Below are 21,335 nucleotides of genomic sequence, written 5' to 3' on the forward strand. Positions count from 1 at the left end.
CCAGTTGTTGCATAGTCACAGCATGCATATAAAACCATAAAACGTTGTTTGAGTTTTTTTTTTTTGTATTGTCCAATCTTCGGTACGAGGTACATTATTTACAAAAACAAAACAAAACCGTAAACTGTATTATGGAAAGCAGGACGTGAACAAATGTAACAGTTAGTGATTGTAAAAGTACCAGATGGAGGGGTAGGATTTAATAAGCTTTGCTTCTTCCTACTCCTTTTGGACATGTGGAACTGTGAACTGATTATGGGATGCACTCAATTGTAATCTGATGCATGTTCAAATGAAATAAAACCATTACCATTACCATTACCATTGCCATTGCCATTGCCATTGCCATTACCATGACCATGATGAGCATTGTTAGCTTGATCATGCTAACTGTTTTTCTCTCTTTAGAACACACAGAAAAGGGATGTTCATGTCTCTCATAAGGATTGTGCATGATTGGCAAAATTCCGAGAAATATCCCGTTTTTTTTTAAGTAGAATTGTCACCCTGCAATATGTAACATTTAAGCACAACCTCATTGAAAACCACTTTGTTTCCTCAGTTTCTCGTTCATTTTAATGGACAAATAGAATGATGACAACTAAAGTAGTTCATAAGAGTTACATTTTTGGAAGTACAATGTGAGAATATTAGTGATTTTTTTTTTGGGGGGGGGGGGGGGGGGGGAATCAAGAAAACCATGCAAGTTGCCTTTAAACAATTGCCTGAATCCGTGCACTGTAGACCAGAGCAGGTACTTTGCAGCGGAACAGAGGCATATGTCTTCAAACAGCTCATTACGGACGCGTGCCATGTCAGTAATGAGCAGTATGAGCTGGTAATAATGCCCAGGGAAAGGACGGGTAGCGGGTTTCTCAGCTGTGTGTCTTTCTTGCACTATTATTTCACCATTATTATCCTGGTTATCAAGATGCGAACATTTGAATGCTGACTTAATGACCCTGTTCATTGAGACGTTCTCCCACTGTTTGCTATTGCTGCTGGAATGGTAGAGAAAAATCAGGACTTCTTCAGTCTTGCGATAAGCTTTTGTATAACTAAATTATGGTTGTTTATGTTCGGGTGCCAATCTGGTGCCATTGCCAGAACGTTTGAAAAATTTGGTCAATTGGTTGGCTGAGCTTAGCATGAGGAGTTTTGCTAGGATTTAAATTTGTTTTGTCATTACTGAGATAAAGCTGGAGCACATTTAAATAAAACAGAGATCACGGCGTTGCTTGTTTATAAAATCAGAAATTGCCATGGTTGGATTATTTAGTTTTATTTAGGCATCCGTAATGCAAGACCTATTCTGCAATTATATTTGGAGTTCACTGCAAGATGCCCCCCCTCCCGTCTCAACAATGGGATTCTCTACAGAACATTTCGTTTTGAAAAGAACTGCCTCACGCCTCACACAAGAGTTCCTTCATTTAGCGCCAGCTAATTATGCTGAACATCATGCTTAATAACAGTCATCGGCAACTGGCAAGTGTTGAAATGACAATGGATTAAGCACAGCCATTATGCATCTGAATGCATCTCTTTCTTGCCATAATTGTTGTAGACCAACATGTAAAAAATGTGAAATATTATACATAAATGTTCCTATCCATCACCTTGTGTAAATCAGGGCTGTGGACATATTGCTTAAATGTGTTGTATGTCGTGATACAGGCTGTGTTTTGGTCCATTGTGGTGAAGAGGGAGCTGTTAATTCTAAAATCATTCCACACAATTCCATAAATTCTTCCATCAAAAAAAAAAAGCAACTGCAGATAGAATTTAGATAAACTATTTTCAGTTGTTACAGTATATATACAGTTGAAGAAAGCCTGGATTGAATCATTGCCAAAGTTGAGGGTTGTCGCACATCTTCTGGAAACTGAAACGCATCCTCACCATGTTTAGTCCTGGACTAGACTCCAGGCACCCGCAAGAGACCACTGAGCATCTCAAAGCCCAAGGTGGTTCATGTGGCTCTAACATGTCAGAGATGTACTTTGGTTTAAGACCATGAAAAGACTTGTACACAAGCACAGCTGTTTTAAAGTATATTCTCCGAGAGGCAGGAAGACCTGAGTTCTGGACTAATATGGTCATATGTCCTGGTTCTAGTCAGGTTGAGAAGAAAAACTTGACAAAATACGGTCATGTATGACATGTTCACTTGGTCACAGGTCCGTAAAGGGCCATCACTGGTTCCGGATCCAGACCGAGGTCTGCCATTTGATGGCTGAAGTCCAAACGACTTCAGCGTGGTTGATTTGTGTACTTTCAGCCTCTCTGACGCATTGGTCAATGGACCAAACCCATGTGTTTTTGAAAACAATTTCTAGTTGTAGTCGGGTTTCATTTTACCGTTAAAATGAAACCACTTTTTAGTTCCCACCTTGAGAGATTAAACAGTTTTGGTTGAGAAGAAAAACTTGACAAAATACAGTCTAGAACAAAATTGTTCACGTAGTCGGGAAAGTCTGAGCAACAACTTTTGACAAGATGTCGGAGTGTGTCTGTGGATTTGATCTGAGCATTTTTGTCCAATCATTCAGAAAAAAACAAAACAAAACAAAAACAAACATTTGTCAGATTTGAGGACTTCGCTCATTTTTACTGACGCCACCACATTTGCCGTCATATGAACCATAATAACTGAAGTAATTACTCCCGCAAACTGCTACTGCAATCGTTCCGTGATCATGATGACATGTTCACTTGGTCACAGGTCCATAAAGGGCCACTGGTTCCCGATCCAGCCGAGATCTGCCATTTGATGGCTGTTGTAGTTCATTCCAAACGACTTCAGTGACTTTGACTTGTGTACTTTCAGCCTCTCTGAAGCATTGGTCAATGAACCAAACCCATGTGTTTTTGAAAACAATTTAGACCCTCATTTTGGAAAACTTTGAGCAAAAGCTTAGAACTGTATGCACTTCATCCAAAGCTTTGTTCAGTCTGTTTGATAACAAAATCAAAAAAAGTCAATAAGCAAGTATCCCCATGCATAAAACATCAACACAAAAAGAGATTCTGTCTCCCACTGTAATTTACCCGGCAGATGAATACAAAACAGACACAACTCTAGACTGAATAATCTGTCTCAAAATTGTCCTCTGTTCATCATTTCCTTTAAATTACTTGGTGAAGTCTACCATGCATGCATCCTTGCCAGTCAGAGCTTTGGTCTTTTTGACTACTTCCTGAAAACTGTATGTCGCTGTTTACAACCCTGAAGAAATAGGATTTTTATTTTTTTTTTACTCTGTTCACCACCACTCTACTGAGTGAAGGGCGCCACATTCTGTGCCTTGCTGGACTCAAAGTAAATAAGGACCTCTCAAAATGTTTTACCCCCCGTTGGCTGCCATCAAGAAGTGGCTTGCTGACGTCTGTCTGACCGCTGTCCTCAGGTTAACCCACTTTGAATGCACAGGTCTGAAAGAAATACACTCATTTTGTTGAATTGGATTACTGTTTCACCAGTTAGCCCCAAAAGCAGTTAGCTTAACTGAGGCCTTTTTGGTGCTTGCAAGTACACAGGCTGTAAATAATAAGTAGCATAACATACATGTCTGTATTCACCCAAAAATCGGGATCCTGCCATACAGAATTGCAAAGGAAATATTTTAATTTTTGTTTTTTGACATTAGTTCTCAGAAGAAACACCAAAACCCAAAACCAAAACATCTTTCATGAGCTGAACTCAAAGAAAGAAACAGTGGTATTTTGTTGTAGCGAGCCTAAAACACCCAATGCTAACCATCACCCTCATCAACCTTAACATATGGTAGTCCATATTATGCCATATTTCTGTCTCATTTTCTCTGAAACATGATTGCTATATTGGGTAATATGAGTGTCAAGGTGACTATAGGGGTGTTATATCATATCAAGAAGGCTCTAATGATGTTATAAAACGTATTTAGAAGGCAGTAAACAGGTTTTTTGTGCTGTAAATATGAAAATATTTGATACTAAGCTTTGGATTGGGTTTCATAATTTCTCCGGCTCGGTACTGAAGTACCAAGTTCTTTCACCCACTCGTCAGAACCCACATTGATAGGCTGGTAAAACAAGTCCCTGAAGCTAACACATAAGCACAAGTAGGGCATGTAAAATATGACGGCACCCAGAGGAGCCCAGAGTATTTATTCCAATATTTGCAGATGACTGAAAACAGTTAACTACCGTGGCCATTGCTTATTTCTCTTTGTCAGGATGATAAATGCGGTCGCACTTCTCGGACTGTGCAGAGGTTCCATCGTCCTTTGACAATGAAGGATTGTCCATTTGTGCCATGAACAGAGCACATCAACACGGTGAATAAGCCCCGCGGGAATGCAATAACAAACAACCCTATGTTTTCCTGGCACTTTTTAAAAGCCATTTTGCATTGCATTGCATGAAGACCTGTGACTCGCACCTTTACATGTCATCTTATCACCACACAACTCCAGTATATTGTACCAGTTGCAGCTTTTCTCCCGTACGCTTTGCTTCTACACTCGGACATAATTTGTTTAATCTCAGGGGTCCTGTGTAAGCATTAGACAAACATATTTTTTTCCTACTTGGGATTTAACCTGTTATGAAGCGGAACCAACTAATCAGTAAGCGCTTAGCGCTCCTGGCAAGCAGGCAGCGAGTGTCTCTACCCACCACCCAGCCTTGACCTATCCCCCTCGCTTCACTTCCCTCGCACCCCCTGGCGCATTGCCAAGGCTGACCTGTCACTTGGGTGTTGAATGGTGGGGGTAAACTGCAGCCGAGTTTCCAACCAGGCACTGATAAAACACTCCACCTTCAAACCAGTGATACAACAATATGCTCTGTTGCTGGTTTTCACTGGAACCTCTAAGGTCAAACATAATACTTTCTGTACAACTTGTTTAAATGGTAATGGTAATGGTTTAATTTCAATTGAACATGCATCAGATTACAATTGAGTGCATCCCATAATCAGTTCACAGTTCCACATGTCCAAAAGGAGTAGGAAGAAGCAAAGCTTATTAAATCCTACCCCTCCATCTGGTACTTTTACAATCAGTAACTGTTACATTTGTTCACTTCCTGCTTTCCTAATATAGTTTAAGGTTGTTAAGGTCGTACCGAAGTACGAGGTGATATGACCATACAATTTAGATTTCAAAACTATTTTTACCATTAGGATTTGCTCAAACCAAATCAAATACAATGGCAGCTATTCACAGCAGTTGCGTTCCGTGATCAACATCACTTGCTAAATGTACTGCAAAAAAGGTCAATAAGGATAATTCATAATACAGCCGACAGAGAACATACAAACTCCTTATTTCTAAAATGACAAATACTTAAACTTGCTGATATAGTTCATCTTCAAACAGCTAAAATAATGCGTAAGGCTAAAAATATCCAATTAGCTAAAAATGTCCTCCAATACTTCTCTACAAGAGAGGAGAAATATGATCTCAGGGAATAACTACATTTGAAACACTTCTATGTTAGGACTACGTTATGCTAGCCATAGCATTTCAGTATGTGGAATCAAACTATGGAATGGATTGAGTAAGGAAATCAAACAATGCACAACGATGAGCCAATTCAAGAAACAATACAATCAGTTGATGTTTGCTAAATACAAGGATGAAGAGTCATGATGTGCTATATATATCACTATATTGACAGTTACTATGGTACCCATTATGTCATTGTATGGTCATATCACCTCGTACTTCGGTACGTGACAAAAAAAAAAAAAAAAAAAAACTATATTAGGAAAGCAGGAAGTGAACAAATGTAACAGTTAGTGATTGTAAAAGTACCAGATGGAGGGGTAGGATTTAATAAGCTTTGCTTCTTCCTACTCCTTTTGGACATGTGGAACTGGGAACTGATTATGGGATGCACTCAATTGTAATCTGATGCATGTTCAAATGAAATTAAACCAATACCATTACCATAACATGCAAAAAGTATGCAAGTAACTGATACTTCCATAAACGTTTCTCATTTGTATGCACGGCTCACTCCTCCCCCTCTTGGTAGTTTGACGTGGACATTCTCCTTCAATCCGGATCACCATTTGCAATCAGCCATACACAGTTTGAGTTAAAGCCTGCGATGTAGTATCCGTCCAGTTGATCGTTCCACCTCCAGGTTTAATCTTTAGAGGTCTATTTTTAGCAAACTGTTGGTTCAATGTCAAATGAAAATTTAGGATGGTAGAGTACCCTGACCCACTTTACATTCATGCCATTTTCAATTACAGACTATAGTACCTCACCCTGTCGTACGGGATGTGTGTGCACTCATTCACCCGTTTGAAACGCTACGTGTGCAAACACGGGCACTGGAAAAAGAAGACAGGAAAAGGAGAGTTTGACAGTGAGTGGAGGATTAGGTGGACCTGTACACAGATGGCTGCGGGAAGCAGATGTCCCAGTTGAGCTGTCCAGGGTAGTCCCTGCCAGAGCCGAAACAGTGACAGAAGTATGTAGAGCAAAAAGGCTACCTCTGAACGGGTGGCAAGATTTAGGCAAACAGATGCTAAAGCACACATGCTCAGAAATGTCACCAGGATTACTTCAAAATGGTTGGGAAAAACCACATGTCCTCTTTGCATGGGAATTTGGAATACCACCAAGGATACAAGATGAACTTTATGTGATGCAGTTTTTGTGTTTGTGATGTAATATTATGATATATTTTCATTACATTAGGGATTTATTTGCTCTCATAATATTGATGAAAATGTTTATCCGCAAATATCTGTAGGACAATATATCATCCAGCCAAAATTGTCATAATCATCACAGTCCTACTTTTATAGCAGTATATATTTACGATAGTAGGGCCTTATGAAATTTGTTTTATTTTTTCCGAAATGTCTATTTTTATTGTTTTTTCAGTTTTTTTAATTCAATGTTTTCATATTTTCGGTTTGGGTTTTTTTTTTGTGTGTGTTTTTTTGCGAGGCTCCTTATGCTGTTTCTTCGGATACACAACAGGGTTGGTCGGTTGGTTTGGACCGATATCTGATATCAGCGTTGAATCAGGATACCATACCCCTACACTGTGACATTTTGAAGCAGAGCATAATCCCCTCTCTTGGGACACTACGCCGCATGGCAGTTTTACGAACTTTCATATAATTATGTGAAGATGTGCTGTAGTCTACTGTTAGATAATTGCTCACCGTCTTTATGACTAAGGCCACATTTTATCTTCTCATATTTTTCAACCATTAATTTGTAAGGGGCATTCACGTTTATTCACATGAATTTATTCAGTGCACCACAAAGTCCTTAAAATACATAATTTGCGTTGTATCCAGCAGTGTTCATCACATTTAACAACTATACAACTGCAATTGTTTCCAAACCCTTGGTCTATAAAGAAAGTCAGACAGCTCACTTCATTCACCGCGGCAATCTGAACCTTTTTATTAAAGGCTCGTTGCAATAAAGTCGTGGTGGCTTTCTCATCATTTTTGTTAATCACACAGTTATTGGTAAGGATGAGCATTTGAACACATCTTGAAGGAATTGGGGCAACAGGGAGTGCAGTACTGCCTGCAACCAGCAGTGGTACTGTTGATAAAGTCTTAATCTTGAAGAAGAATGACAATCTGATGTCATTTATTGGCTTCATCCAGAAAGGGGTTAGTACAGTAATTGGTTGTTCATATTCCTCCTGGCCGGTTCGCCATCACTTTTGAATGAGTTTATATGAGTATAGTCAAAAGGTGTTGATTTCAAGTTATGATGTCATTTATTGGCTTCATCCAGAAAGGGGTTAGTACAGTAATTGGTTATTCATATTCCTCCTGGTCGGTTCGCCATCACTTTTGAACGAGTTTGATAGTTTGTATGAGTATAGCCAAAATGTGTTGGTTTCAAGTTCTGATGTCATTTATTGGCTTCATCCAGGAAGGTTAATTGGTACAGTAATTGGTTGTTCATATTCCTCCTGGTCGGTTCGCCATCACTTTTGAATGAGTTTGTTAGTTTGTATGAGTATAGTCAAAAGGTGTTGGTTTCAAGTTCTGATGTCATTTATTGGCTTCATCCAGGAAGGGGGTAGTGCAGTAATCGGGTGTTCATATTCCTCCTGGTCGGTTCACCATCACTTTTGAATGAGTTTGTGAGTTTGTATGAGTATAGTCAAAAGGTGTTGGTTTCAAGTTCTGATGTCATTTATTGGCTTCATCCAGGAAGGGGTTAGTGCAGTAATCGGATGTTCATATTCCTCCTGGTCGGTTCGCCATCACTTTTGAATGAGTTTGTGAGTTTATATGAGTCTAGTCAAAAGGTGTTGGTTTCAAGTTCTGATGTCATTTATTGGCTTCATCCAGGAAGGGGTTAGTGCAGTAATCGGGTGTTCATATTCCTCCTGGTCGGTTCGCCATCACTTTTGAATGAGTTTGTTAGTTTGTATGAGTATAGTCAAAAGGTGTTGGTTTCAAGTTCTGATGTCATTTATTGGCTTCATCCAGGAAGGAGTTAGTACAGTAATTGTTTGTTCTTATTCCTCCTGGTCGGTTCACCATCACTTGTGAATGAGTTTGTTAGTTTGTATGACTATAGTCAAAAGGTGTTGGTTTCAAGTTCTGATGTCATTTATTGGCTTCATCCAGGAAGGGGTTAGTACAGTAATTGCTTGTTCATATTCCTCCTGGCTGGTTCGCCATCACTTTTGAATGAGTTTGTGAGTTTGTATGAGTATAGTCAAAAGGTGTTGGTTTCAAGTTCTGATGTCATTTTTTGGCTTCACCCAGGAAGGGTAATTGGTACAGTAATTGGTTGTTCATATTCCTCCTGGTTGGTTCGCCATCACTTTTGAATAAGTTTGTGAGTTTGTATGAGTATAGTCAAAAGGTGTTGGTTTTAATTCTGTCATTTATTGGCTTCATCCAGGGAGGGGTTAGTACAGTAATTGGTTGTTCATATTCCTCCTGGTTGGTTCGCCATCACTTTTGATTGAGTTTGTATGACTATAGTCAAAAGGTGTTGGTTTCAAGTTCGGCTGTGTGGGATTATTACAGGAAGAGGTTCAGATGTGCCCCAGAGGCCACAGTCAACAGGATTATTTTGGAGATTAAGAGTCTAGTGCGCCGTACCTTTGCTACACACCATGACGGCACATCCCCATTGTCCACTATTATTTTCCAAAATATGAAGACATCATCCTTTGCTTATGCTAATGAAACAGAATACCTTCCAAAAAGATGAATTCAAGTCGTATATTTACAGAGCAGTGTGCTCCTTGACAGTTTCATGCTTCTGGAAATGCATGAAAAGAAAGCAATACAGATATATGTCTAGAAAATGCCATAAACTGTAAACGTGTATTAATGTCTCTCATTTTATTCCTCAGGAAGAAAGGCTTATTAAATTTCATTTAGCTGCACCCAGTGGATGGCTAGCTACATTACGGGTAATTTAATTTGGGCATTTTAGCTGTCATAGTTATTTTGCCAACCCCTTAATGTGTAATGGTATTCCTTTTTAAATCATAGACAAGTAAGATGCATAAACTAACTGTTGATATTTGGTTCATATTGATTCTCTCGTCTTGTCTCGGGCAGGGGTGTCCAAAGTGCGGGCTGGGGACCAATTGCGGACAGCCAAGAAATTGCATTCTTTCACTTTTCTAGCCGATTACTCGATTAATCGAAACCACTAGCTTCAGATTAATCAAGGAAATTATGGTGGATTTGGTTATTGAATGATGTCGGATTTACATTGCAATAAAACTGTTTGGCAACTTCCTCCTGCCAGCAAGCAGGGTTTAATTAATGCATCTGTTCATTGTTTTAAATAGGTTTAGACAAAACCAATGAATATAATACGCCCGCCCTGCTGTTGTTGTGTTATGATTAAAAGGGCTATCATCATTTTCAGTTCACATAAAGGAATGCAAAAAAAAAAAAACCCACTCCCATTTTCTTATTTGACACTATTATGTGTATACTTACTGGGGTTTGGATTAATGATGTATTTACCAGTCAATCTCAATCCCTGCAACATTGCTGTTCTTTCCTAAGATGATCTCAAAAAGCCTGCATGAATAAGAATCAATTAGCCTGTGTTAGGATGTCAGATCGTCTAAGAATAGATGTTCAGAGCTTGTGGAATAATTACCCTAGTCCCCTTTAAACCAAAGGGAAAATGTGAGATGTTTTATCCTGAAAGTCCTTTAATTTGTATTTGCTTTGTTTGTATATTGCAAAAGAAGTAATCCAAACGTGATACTGATTTTTCAGTACGGCAAATCTATTTGTTGTGGAAGCTTCATTACATGTCAATACAGAAACGTTATAATGATATGAAATATTGCCAAACGCACAAAAGCAATATTTAATCTCATAAACTAGATAAATAACTCATGCATAATGAAATAGGATAGGAAATCCTTCAGAGTACTATTTAGTATGAAATGTTGAAAAACCAAAATGTGCCCTTTCATTGGATTTGCTGACAATAGCAATAGAACTACAGTGATACCTCCAGAAACTGAAACTTTTTTTAACCAATATGTTAAAATACAACCATTTATTACATGCAATACCGCATGAGAACTGAGTGGAACATTTTCATCAAAACCTAATCGTATGGAAATGAAGGCTGACTGCACAGTGGTACCTTGGTTTTCGGTATTCATTTGTTCCAAAACGTTAAACCAAAACATGTAAAAACCCAATCACTTTTTTCCAGTACAACAAAATACAACAATTTGTAATTGTGTGAAATCCAAGGCATACGGAAACCAGCGCATTTGGAAACTGAGTTTTGACTGTACAGTGGTAACTCGGTTTCCGTTAGAAACTAGAGTGGTCACATTCAGCAACACCAGACACAATGGCTCAATCTATGTAAAAAAAATGGCCTCATTTGACACACGTTTGTGAAAAGGTGTATAAATACTTGCACGGGGATGACACATTGGTGAGAGATTGCAAAAGCCGTGATAACGGTAATCATTTCTGGAGGGATACTTCAGAAGCTTAACACTGATAAGCAGACAGTGAATGAATATCAAGGACGAGCCAATCAAGATGAAGAAAAATGTCAAGTACAGATTCAGGCAGGTTCAAATATACTGCAGCCATCCTTATTAATCCATTCTTTTCTCATGGTAATTTATACCAATGTTCAATGTGGAAGGTGGGTTGGATCACCTTTTTTTGTTAAAAGTCACCTGGAAAGACTGAAGAATTTGATTCTGAAGTGCTACTTGCACCAAGTATCTTTAATGCTGCGTTTATAATATCTACAGCTGCAACGATTAATAGATGACATAATAGATTAACTCATTTAATCCCAGCCATTTTTCAAATCCTCCCTTCTCCATTTTTGATGATTTTGACTATTTTTTAAGGCACACAGAATATTGTATTGTTTGCTCTAAAGATATGGTATATGGTAATGGTTTAATTTCATTTGAACATGCATCAGATTACACTTGAGTGCATCCCATAATCAGTTCACAGTTCCACATGTCCAAAAGGAGTAGGAAGAAGCAAAGCTTATTAAATCTCCTCCATCTGGTACTTTTACAATCAGTAACCGTTACATTTGTTCACTTCCTGCTTTCCGTAATACAGTTTAAGGTTTTTTTTTTTGTTTTTTTATTTTTAAATTTTTTGTCCTATACCGAAGTACGAGGTGATATGACCATACAATGACATTATGTGTACATAGTAACATGTGTACAATGACATTATGTGTACATAGTAACATGTGTACTATGGTACACATGATGTCATTGTATGGTCATATCACCTTATACTCCGGTACGGGACAAAAAAAAAAAAAAAAAAAAAATTAGGAAAGCAGGAAGTGAACAAATGTAACAGTACCTGATTGTAAACGTACCAAATGGAAGGGTAGGATTTAATAAGCTTTGCTTCTTCTTACTCCTATATACATATCCTATATACATATATATATATATATATATATATATATATATATATATATATATATATATATATATATATATATATATATATATATATATATATATATATATATATATATATATATATATATATATATATATATATATATATATATATCAACAGAAACATCAGAAAAGAAAACAGCTTGTTTCTACCTTTTTCTGTTTTTTAGTCATCAGCAGTAGAACATAGGAAAGTTTCAACAAAATATTAATTCTCAGCAAAAAAAAGGGAGAAAAAAGTGACGATACATTTGCAGCATCAACTTTCGTTTTGACACAAATTTAGCCATATTCAACATTTAGCCAAAATGTCTAAAACTGCTACATTGTAAACAACACAAAAAATTATTGCTACATGAAAACAACATTTTTTTTAATAAATACAACATGAACTATTTACAATTTTTGCATTTGCAACTGAACTGTGTATGTGTTAAAATTCCTCTTCCATGCATAACCTCCTTCACACAACAGGGCGAGATGTCTTTTCACTTCCTGTTTGCTATGCTGCATGTATTTCAATGAAAGGATCACCATATCTAAAACTGAATTGAACTTGCATAAACAATATAAACATACAGCCACTTTCCATACCGCTTAGGTCCTTTGGGTCCGAACCTAAACTGAGCATGTCCTGTGTTTCTCCAGGTGCTACCTGTTGGATGGGATCTCAAAAGGAGCCTGGCTGAACCGCTCCAGCATCATCTTCGCAGGGAATGACAAATGGTCGGTGGACCCCCGCGTGTCCATCGTGTCCAGCGTTGGAGACAAGCACGAGTACAGCCTTCAGATACAGAAGGTGCATGTAACGGACGACGGCCAGTACACATGCTCCATTCAAAGCGAACGCAACCCGCGGCCAAAACTCCTCAACCTCATTGTAAAAGGTACGCAGAAGTTTTTTTTTTGGGTAGTATTGGTAGTATTGTTGGGACCTACCCTCCCAGAGACAATTTGAATAAAAATCTGTAATAAATCAGTTTTGCAGTAACAAGAAATTTTATACAAGTGTTTAGTCAACCACAGCTAGCGCGAACATAAACTCACCTTGGGACGAGTAATACCGCAGAATAAGAAAGCAGCTAATGAAGATACAACAGAATGCATCCAACACACAGGTAACAGGAGTCCCGGGCGAATTAAAGCAAAAACACAAGTCTAGGCGAAAAACAGTGGAGATGTAAACGAGATATGAAACAATCAACTGGGGACTACCAACACGGTGGACTGAGACTTGATGAGTCGGTCCACATAAACGTGTTGTTTCGACTTAAGAGGGCTCCACTGAATTATACATATTTGAATAATTCAAAGGCTGTGAGCATGTTGGAAGCATTCAATGCAGACTTGGCTGGGAATTTATGCTGTGTCATCAAACTGATACTTGTCACTTTCACCCACAATGAGCTTTCTTGAAAATCCATCCTCCCAATGCCACGTTGTATTTCTTTATTGTGAGCAAGCAGGACTTTCCAGCTGTTTGCTAAGGACTATTAATCTATTAATGAAGGCATTATCAGTGTTCATTTGCACTTTGTCCCAAAAACGAATTTTTCAATCAAGTTGCTTTCCAATTCTAAGAAGGAACTAGTTTCATATTCCCCGATTTCGATGCATGAAGAGGTGTGTTTATTTTCTAGGTCGATCTGAAGCTTGTTTTTTTTTATTAATTGTTGAGATCCCAGACCAGTGGTCTATGATCTCAACCTGCGGCACTTCAGTCCCATTCGCCACGTTTGCATGATGAGTTTTTTCTCTTTCCGAATGACCTTTCCAAAAGCAATGATATACATGGAAAGGAATATTCCAATTGCATGTCTACATGCACCGCTATAATCAACCAGAATAGTCAATGGGGCATGCCCAGTAAAGCGTAAACACCAACATCACGTGATACCGACTTCCTCAAGTTTTTTTTTTCACTTGTTGGAATAACTCCGTATTGCCAGTTTTTCGTTCGTCCAGTCTTGAAATTAGTTTGGATAAAAAATAAACTTTCCACAGCAGTCCAGTGCCAATTGCTCGCCCATTTTTTTAAATCGAAAAACGTCTCGAGCTGCGTGTTACGTCATATCTCAGCATTCGCTGAAAGAACGCACCCGGGAACAGGAAAAGATAAAGTTCAATCTTGCTAATATTTTATAATTAAGCTCAGCACATGTTTTAAATAGATATGTATTTTCTATTTTAATAAAACTGGACTTGTGAATGGCGTATAGAAGGGTTTAGATTCTGTTCCACAGATGGCGCTAATGCACACGAAAACTGCTTGCCAACCGCCAATAAACAACAGAAGAAGAAAAACACTACTGAGTTCTGACTGCTGATTGGATGAACAGGGGAATGGGAGGACAACCAGTGTGATAGTTACACCAAAAAGATGCCTGAGTGGGCTGCCTTCACTCGGGTAAGCTAACCATAACTATGAATCCGTCCCGAAAAAGATCAATGTCAGAAGGAAATACTTTATATATTATTTTGCCTTCATTCCAATGACGCTGGATTACCCACCCTTGTGCTTAATATGTGGCGAGAAATTATCAAACAAGCACTCGGCTTTTTCTGAAATGTACCCAACTGCAGATCGAGCAAATTCGGAACTGCAACAGAAGGTTGAATGGGGCAACATACTTTTAAGAAGTGGATGAATGCTCCAGACGTAACTACAGCTGCTGTTGTTGCAGCCAACTACAAGAATACATGAGTCGTTCATGAGTCGTTTGTGTCAACGCTTGCCATTCATTGGTGATGGTGGGTCCCGCAGCCAAACCAGTTGAGAACCACCGACACAGTCAATACAAAACTAATTATGATATACTTTTCCAGTTTTCAAGCAATTACCTACCATGACCATGAGCTTAGAAATCCAAATGCTCTTGGCTCATGTACTGATTTTCCAGCTTTTCTAAGCTGCTGTATGCCAAACATCCATTCGCATGCTCCACACTTTAAAAACGAGTGGATATGAAGTGGAGCTGTGGTTGGTATGAATACACCACAAGTGTCTTTTCAACAATTGTGGTTGCTTGTGTGGTTGTCCATTACGCTGGCGGGCAAGAGGCTTTTGAGGAGAGGCTCACTCTTACCTCCCTTAGTAAAGGGCTGCTTGCAGAAGGGCAATGAATTTAAATCAGTTCTAATTTGGAAGAAGTGCCCATAGGATTATGGCATTGGTGCAATGGGGACTTTCAGTTCGGCTGTCTCTGTGTTGAAAGATCACAGTGAAAAGGCTACCCTGCCAATGGGTCCATCAAATCTGTGCTTCTTGGGTAAATGCCCTGAAGAAACAACTCTGACTCTTGCATCCTCTTTTCATATGTATATACAGTAATCCTAATCCTAACTGGTTCTAGAGCCGACCGTGATATAGGAATTTTGGCAAAGTAGGATTTAGCATTTATGAATGGAATATTTTCAGAGTTAGAGCATAGAAAACTTGTTCATGGCCCTCTAAATTGTTTTTTTAACATTATTAGGGACCCCCAGACGTGAAATAACAGCCCATAGTCACTTGTACTACTAAATATAGTAAACATTTCCACTTATCCTCACGAGGGTCGCGGGGGTGCTGGAGCCTATCCCAGCTGTCTTCGGGCGAGAGGCGGGGTACACCCTGGACTGGTGGCCAGCCAATCACAGGGCACATAGAGACAAACAACCATTCACACTCACATTAATACCTGTGGACAATTTGGAGTCGCTAATTAACCTAGCATGTTTTTGGAATGTGGTAGGAAACCGGAGATGCCAGAGGGTGAAATCAAACTCGAGTCTCCTAGCTGTGTGGCCTGTGCGCTAACCACTAGTCACCGTGCAGCCGCATAATAATGTCTGCCTATGAAAATGGCAAAAATGCTACAATGCTAACATGCTAACGTTAACATGTTAACACCTACCATGATGGTGATAAGTGTTCATATCAAGTGTCTACACATGAAAACGGATATAAATGCTACAGGTACACCCTGGACTGGTGGCCAGCCAATCACAGGGCACATATAGACAAACAACCATTCACACTCACATTCATACCTGTGGACAATTTGGAGTCGCTAATTAACCTAGCATGTTTTTGGAATGTGGTAGGAAACCGGAGATGCCAGAGGGTGGAATCAAACTCAAGTCTCCTAGCTGTGTAGCCTGTGCGCTAACCACTAGTCGCCGTGCAGCCGCATAATAGTGTCTGCCTATGAAAATGGCAAAAATGCTACAATGCTAACATGCTAATATTAACATGTTAACACCTACCATGATAGTCCTAAGTGTTCATATCAAGTGTCTACCCATGAAAACGAATATAAATGCTACAGGTACACCCTGGACTGGTGGCCAGCCAATCACAGGGCACATACTATAGACAAACAACCATTCACACTCACATTCATACCTATGGACAATTTGGAGTCGCCAATTAATCTAGCATGTTTTTGGAATGTGGGAGGGAACCGGAGTAGCCGGAGAAAACCCATACATGCACGGGGAGACCATGCAAACTCCACACAGAGATGGCGGAGGGTGGGATTGAACTTGGGTCTCCTAGCTGTGACGTCTGTGCGTAGACATTCATTCATTCATTCATTTTCTACCGCTTTTCCTCACAAGGGTCGCGGGGGGTGCTGGAGCCTATCCCAGCTGTCTTCGGGCGAGAGGCGGGGTACACCCTGGACTGGTCGCCAGCCAATCACAGGGCACATATAGACAAACAACCATTCACACTCACATTCATACCTACGGACAATTTGGAGTCGCCAATTAACCTAGCATGTTTTTGGAATGTGGGAGGGATGTGGGAGGAAACCGGAGTACCCGGAGAAAACCCACACATGCACGGGGAGAACATGCAAACAGAGATGGCCGAGGGTGGGGATTGAACCCTGGTCTCCTAGCTGTGAGGTCTGCGCGCTAACCACTAGACCGCTGTGCCGCCCAATGTGCGTAGACATAATAACCGAAAATAAGCCATAAATGTGTTCCAGTGTTCTGGGTCAGAAAGTGACGTTGGAGGTTCAGAGTTGAGTTTTGGCTTGGCGTGTGTTACAGCCACAACAGTTGCCCATTTTAGGGATTGTTGTGACTGTGAGATCATTCAAACCTACAATAAAGGTCTGTTGTTCTGGCGATCAAGTCTGGTGCTTGTGTGTCTCACCCAACATTGTATGCTAACCCCGCCTCCGCGTACGATACATCATCCTGACCAACAAAAAGTCTCAAACACACAACACACTGAATTGCTGAAACTAGGGATGTCCCGATCTTCTTCATGCGGGTGTCAAGTGGAATGGCAACCAACTTTGAGGCGCGTTACCACACCTAGCAAGTTCGTAGCGGCACGATCTTGTGGCGGAAGCCGATATTAGTCAGTCTTTCAGTCAAAACACAGCGGATCGGCAGCCGATCCCGGAGCAGGACACCCCTAGCTGAAACTAAGCAACCCTCTTTGTGCTCGTTTGAAAGCCATGAATGAGGCAAACAGACATGCAAAATTATCAACTTCATTTTCATTTGTTGTGTGATGAATTCATTTATTATTGACCCAAGATACAAACACATGAAACAAAGTAGACACAATGCCCCATTCTTGCAAATTATCGTACCTGCAAAGTCACAAAGACCGATACTGTTATTTAATGGGTTTTACTCAGCATATCAGTTGTTTGTGTAGTTTTCTTCTAATCCCGCAACCAAACCCCAACAACCACATGTCCTGTTTTCCTGTCGTTCTAAGCAGCAGGGATTATTACTGCTTTGGGTGAAACAGCATCTTTACTTGTTGACATTTCCCCAGCATGATGAACTGGAGTCATCTGCTTGGCAGGCAGTAATGGTCACAACAGGACCGTCATTATTGTAGTTGTTTGCTTTCTGAACATCATTCTGTAATGGGAATCTTACCCGGGGTGTCCTGGGTCACGGTAGATTCTCACAACTGGCCATATGGCAGCAGGCGGCTGGAGCGAGTGTGCCAGTATTCAGAGCCGTGATGATATGTTTTGGAACGGCTCGGATGGAAAACACGTGCGAAACATGACAACTGTTTCACATTTTGTTCTGTGGTTCGAGTCTCAGGGAGGTTTTAAGTAGATACAAAATAAAACAAATATTTGGCAAGCAAAGTAAACAACCTCAAATCTTTTAAGTCGGACCACTGAGGAAACACATCAACGTTTGCCACACAAGACACTGTTTAATGAATTCACATTCTGTCTGTGAGCAAAGTCAAGATTGCTGCCGTCCATCAAAAACTAAGCCTCCGCAAGGAATCCACGGTCGTTGCAGGCTTCAGTGTGGAATAGTTTCAGGAGTGGAAGTAAAGGGAGCATGCACAGTGGCTGACTGATGAGGTGCTGCAGGCGCAGTCAAGGTAATGTTAACCGACTCCTTGTGGAGTGTGATAGCCAGTCACCGAATCGCTCCTTGTGCAGCATGAAATGAGATCAAGTCCAAACCGCACGACAAGTGTTGGCAAATCAACTGGGGATGAAATGTTAAGGCTAGTCATTCCAAATATATCTCCAACACCTGGTAGAGAATTAATGAACTGCCCGTGAATCAGGGACTTCAAGGAAAACTGTTGCCCATCGTTGCCAGTCCTTGTGTGAGACACGGACATGCACTTTTCTGTGCGCTATAAAGATATAAAAACAGATAAAAAAAGACATAGCCCATTATTGCATGTTATGGGACATTCCTTTACAGTTTTGGCATGAGAGGCACAATGAAGGACTGTACTATTAAAAACACTACCACTCAAAAGTTTGGGATAACTTGGAAATTTTTTGGGCTTTTTCTTGGCAGTCCTGCTATGAAGTCCTGCATCCTGAAGTCGCCGCTTCACTGTTGATACTGACACTTTGACGGCTACTATTTAGTGCAGCTGCCAGGTGACGACCTGTGAGGCGTCTTTGTCTTAAACTACACACTCTCAGATATGCAGCGTTTTTCTGTCCTTGTTAGACCCAGTTTGTGCTGCTCTCTGAAGGGAGTAGTTAACAGCATGGTAAGAGATTTTAGTTTTAGTTACGATTTTTAGATGTCTTTTCTAATCATCTATTAGACTTATAAAATGATGAACTTGGATTAGCAGCCATACCAGGAGATTGATGCAGAGGACTGACAGGTGTTGATAGTAGGCCTCTATGCAAAAATGTACATCCTTCTTTGAAAATCATCTCATTCATTTTCATTGTTTGTGAAATGGATACAAATGTTTGTGAAATGCATGAAAATGTGTTTTTCTTTGGTAAACAAAGATATTTGCAAGTGATAACAAACATTTGAGCGGTAGTGTATGTGATTTAATGAATGTTTTTTGATTTTAAAACCTATCCTTAGTCCTCCATCATCAGCACAGTTGTGCATCGTTTTTCTGTCCTTGTTAGACCCAGTTTGTGCTGCTCTCTGAAGGGAGTAGTTAACAGCATGGTAAGAGATTTTAGTTTTAGTTAGGATTTTTAGATGTCTTTTCTAATCATCTATTAGCCTTATAAAATGATGAACTTGGATTAGCAGCCATACCAGGAGATTGATGCAGAGGATTGACACTTGTTGTTGGTAGGCCTCCCTGCAAAAATGTACATCCTTTTTTCAAAATCATCTGATTCATTTTTAATTGTTTGTAAAATGGATATAAATGTTTGTGAAATGCATGAAAATGTGTTTTTCTTTGGAAAACAAAGAAATATGCAAGAGATTCCAAACTTTTAAGTGGTAGTGTATATGAATAATACGATTGTATATAATACACTGAAATCTGGATGTCTCAGCTATATCGTGCATTTGTAGCTTGTTTGAGGTTTCCTGTCACACTGTCAAGCTTGTGCACACTTATTTCCAAACACTGAAGGAGAACATGGAATTGTTTACAGATGATACGTCGCAGGCGAGCAGCTTTGTCATGCTGGGGAGGCTTCTGGGAGCTTTCTTGCTTTTGTTCCTCACCAGCTGAAAGTGGAGAGGGAGGTCTTTTTAATCTGGATTTTTCACTCCAAACTTATAACGTCGATTAATGCCTGAACATGGATGTTACAGTTGGAGTCAAAAGAATTTCATGGCACTGGATTTTAAACACCCCTCCCCCCAACCACACACATACATGTTCACTTCAGCCAATCAAGTCAGATAGAAAATAGAGCAAGAGGGGATTACCGTATCAAAAATATGCACACCGGTCTCAACTCATTTTAGGTGAGTTCTTGAGCAGCTGAGCCACCAAGATAATTATTTTCATCTCCATTTTCACTTCTAGTCTCCTATAAAACTGCTGATGAGTTGATTGTAAACATCACGCATGACTTTCACACCAACAGCTGAGTCCTTTCTATGCCTCCGAAGGCATGTTAGAACCAGAGTCCAATTCCTAGAGTGCTAACATACATGATGAATAAAGCAGATTCTGAATGTTACAAAAGAAGTGCCCCAGAAGGTTGCCCGCCACCACCCCTGATAATGCCAACGTTAATTGGAGACCTTGGTGGCTCTTTGTTTTGTTTTTTTTTTAGACCACACTGCGCCCATCGACAAGAGACTACGGGGTTAATTGAATAAAAGTATTCATCGGGACATTTACGGTAAAATGTCACACAAGTAAAACCCATTTAATAAAAAATATCTAATATCTTACTTTAAAAGCAACCTAAATGAACATTGAAAGGGTCACACAAAATGTCAAATAACATGAAGTCAGCTACTAGCGTAAATGGCATAAAACCCCAAGTGACTGGCAACTTGGCTGCTATGAGAAGCTAAGGTAGACTCCTAGAAGCTTGGCTCCAACTCTGATGGAGTCATATGAAAAGGTACTGGCTCAGTATAAATAGCCTTTTTTCTGTTTGGCTCATCCTGCCACTTGCCAGGTGGGACGCCCCTCCTTTATCACAGTAGGATTCTTCTTCATAAATAGAATGTATGTACTTTTTAGAGCATAGACATTAAATACATTCTTTAACATGATTAGCGCCCTCTAGATGCTTTTTGTTAGGGGATACTTTCGAATATGCTTCTGCCTTAAAAAATGATGTGTCTATAAGTAATGTGCAACTACCTGTGTAGATAGAGAGATGTGGCATTTGAGACAGTTGTGTTGATTCAGTAGGACACTAAGTTTGTGTATCTTGGAGATTGTCATGCTGCGTTAGACACTGATTAACTAAAAACATACACTACCGCTGAAAAGTTTGGGATCACTTGCAAATTTCTTTGTTTTCCAAGGAAAAGCACATTTTCATGCATTTCACAAAAAAAGTTTTTCCATTTCACAAACATTTGTATCCATTTCCCAAACAATGAAAATGAATCAGATGATTTTCAAAGAAGGATGTACATTTTTGCATAGAGGCCTAAACTAAAAATCTCCCTAAAAATCTAAACTAAGACTTCCTGCTTCTGACCCCGAC

At 39.7% G+C, this 21,335-nt stretch overlaps 1 protein-coding gene across 2 annotated transcripts in view; it reads left to right on the forward strand.

The window, feature by feature from the left end:
- Window positions 1-21,335, forward strand: part of negr1 (neuronal growth regulator 1) — a 182,316-nt gene that overhangs the window by 31,278 nt on the left and 129,703 nt on the right. For both annotated transcript variants that reach the window (XM_058074094.1, XM_058074095.1), the window contains exon 2: window positions 12,592-12,830. In XM_058074094.1, coding sequence (XP_057930077.1) covers window positions 12,592-12,830 — 239 coding nt within the window. The remainder of the gene's footprint in view (window positions 1-12,591; window positions 12,831-21,335) is intronic.

The sequence above is a fragment of the Doryrhamphus excisus genome, chromosome 5 (assembly GCF_030265055.1).
Source record: "Doryrhamphus excisus isolate RoL2022-K1 chromosome 5, RoL_Dexc_1.0, whole genome shotgun sequence".
Lineage (NCBI taxonomy): Eukaryota > Metazoa > Chordata > Actinopteri > Syngnathiformes > Syngnathidae > Doryrhamphus > Doryrhamphus excisus.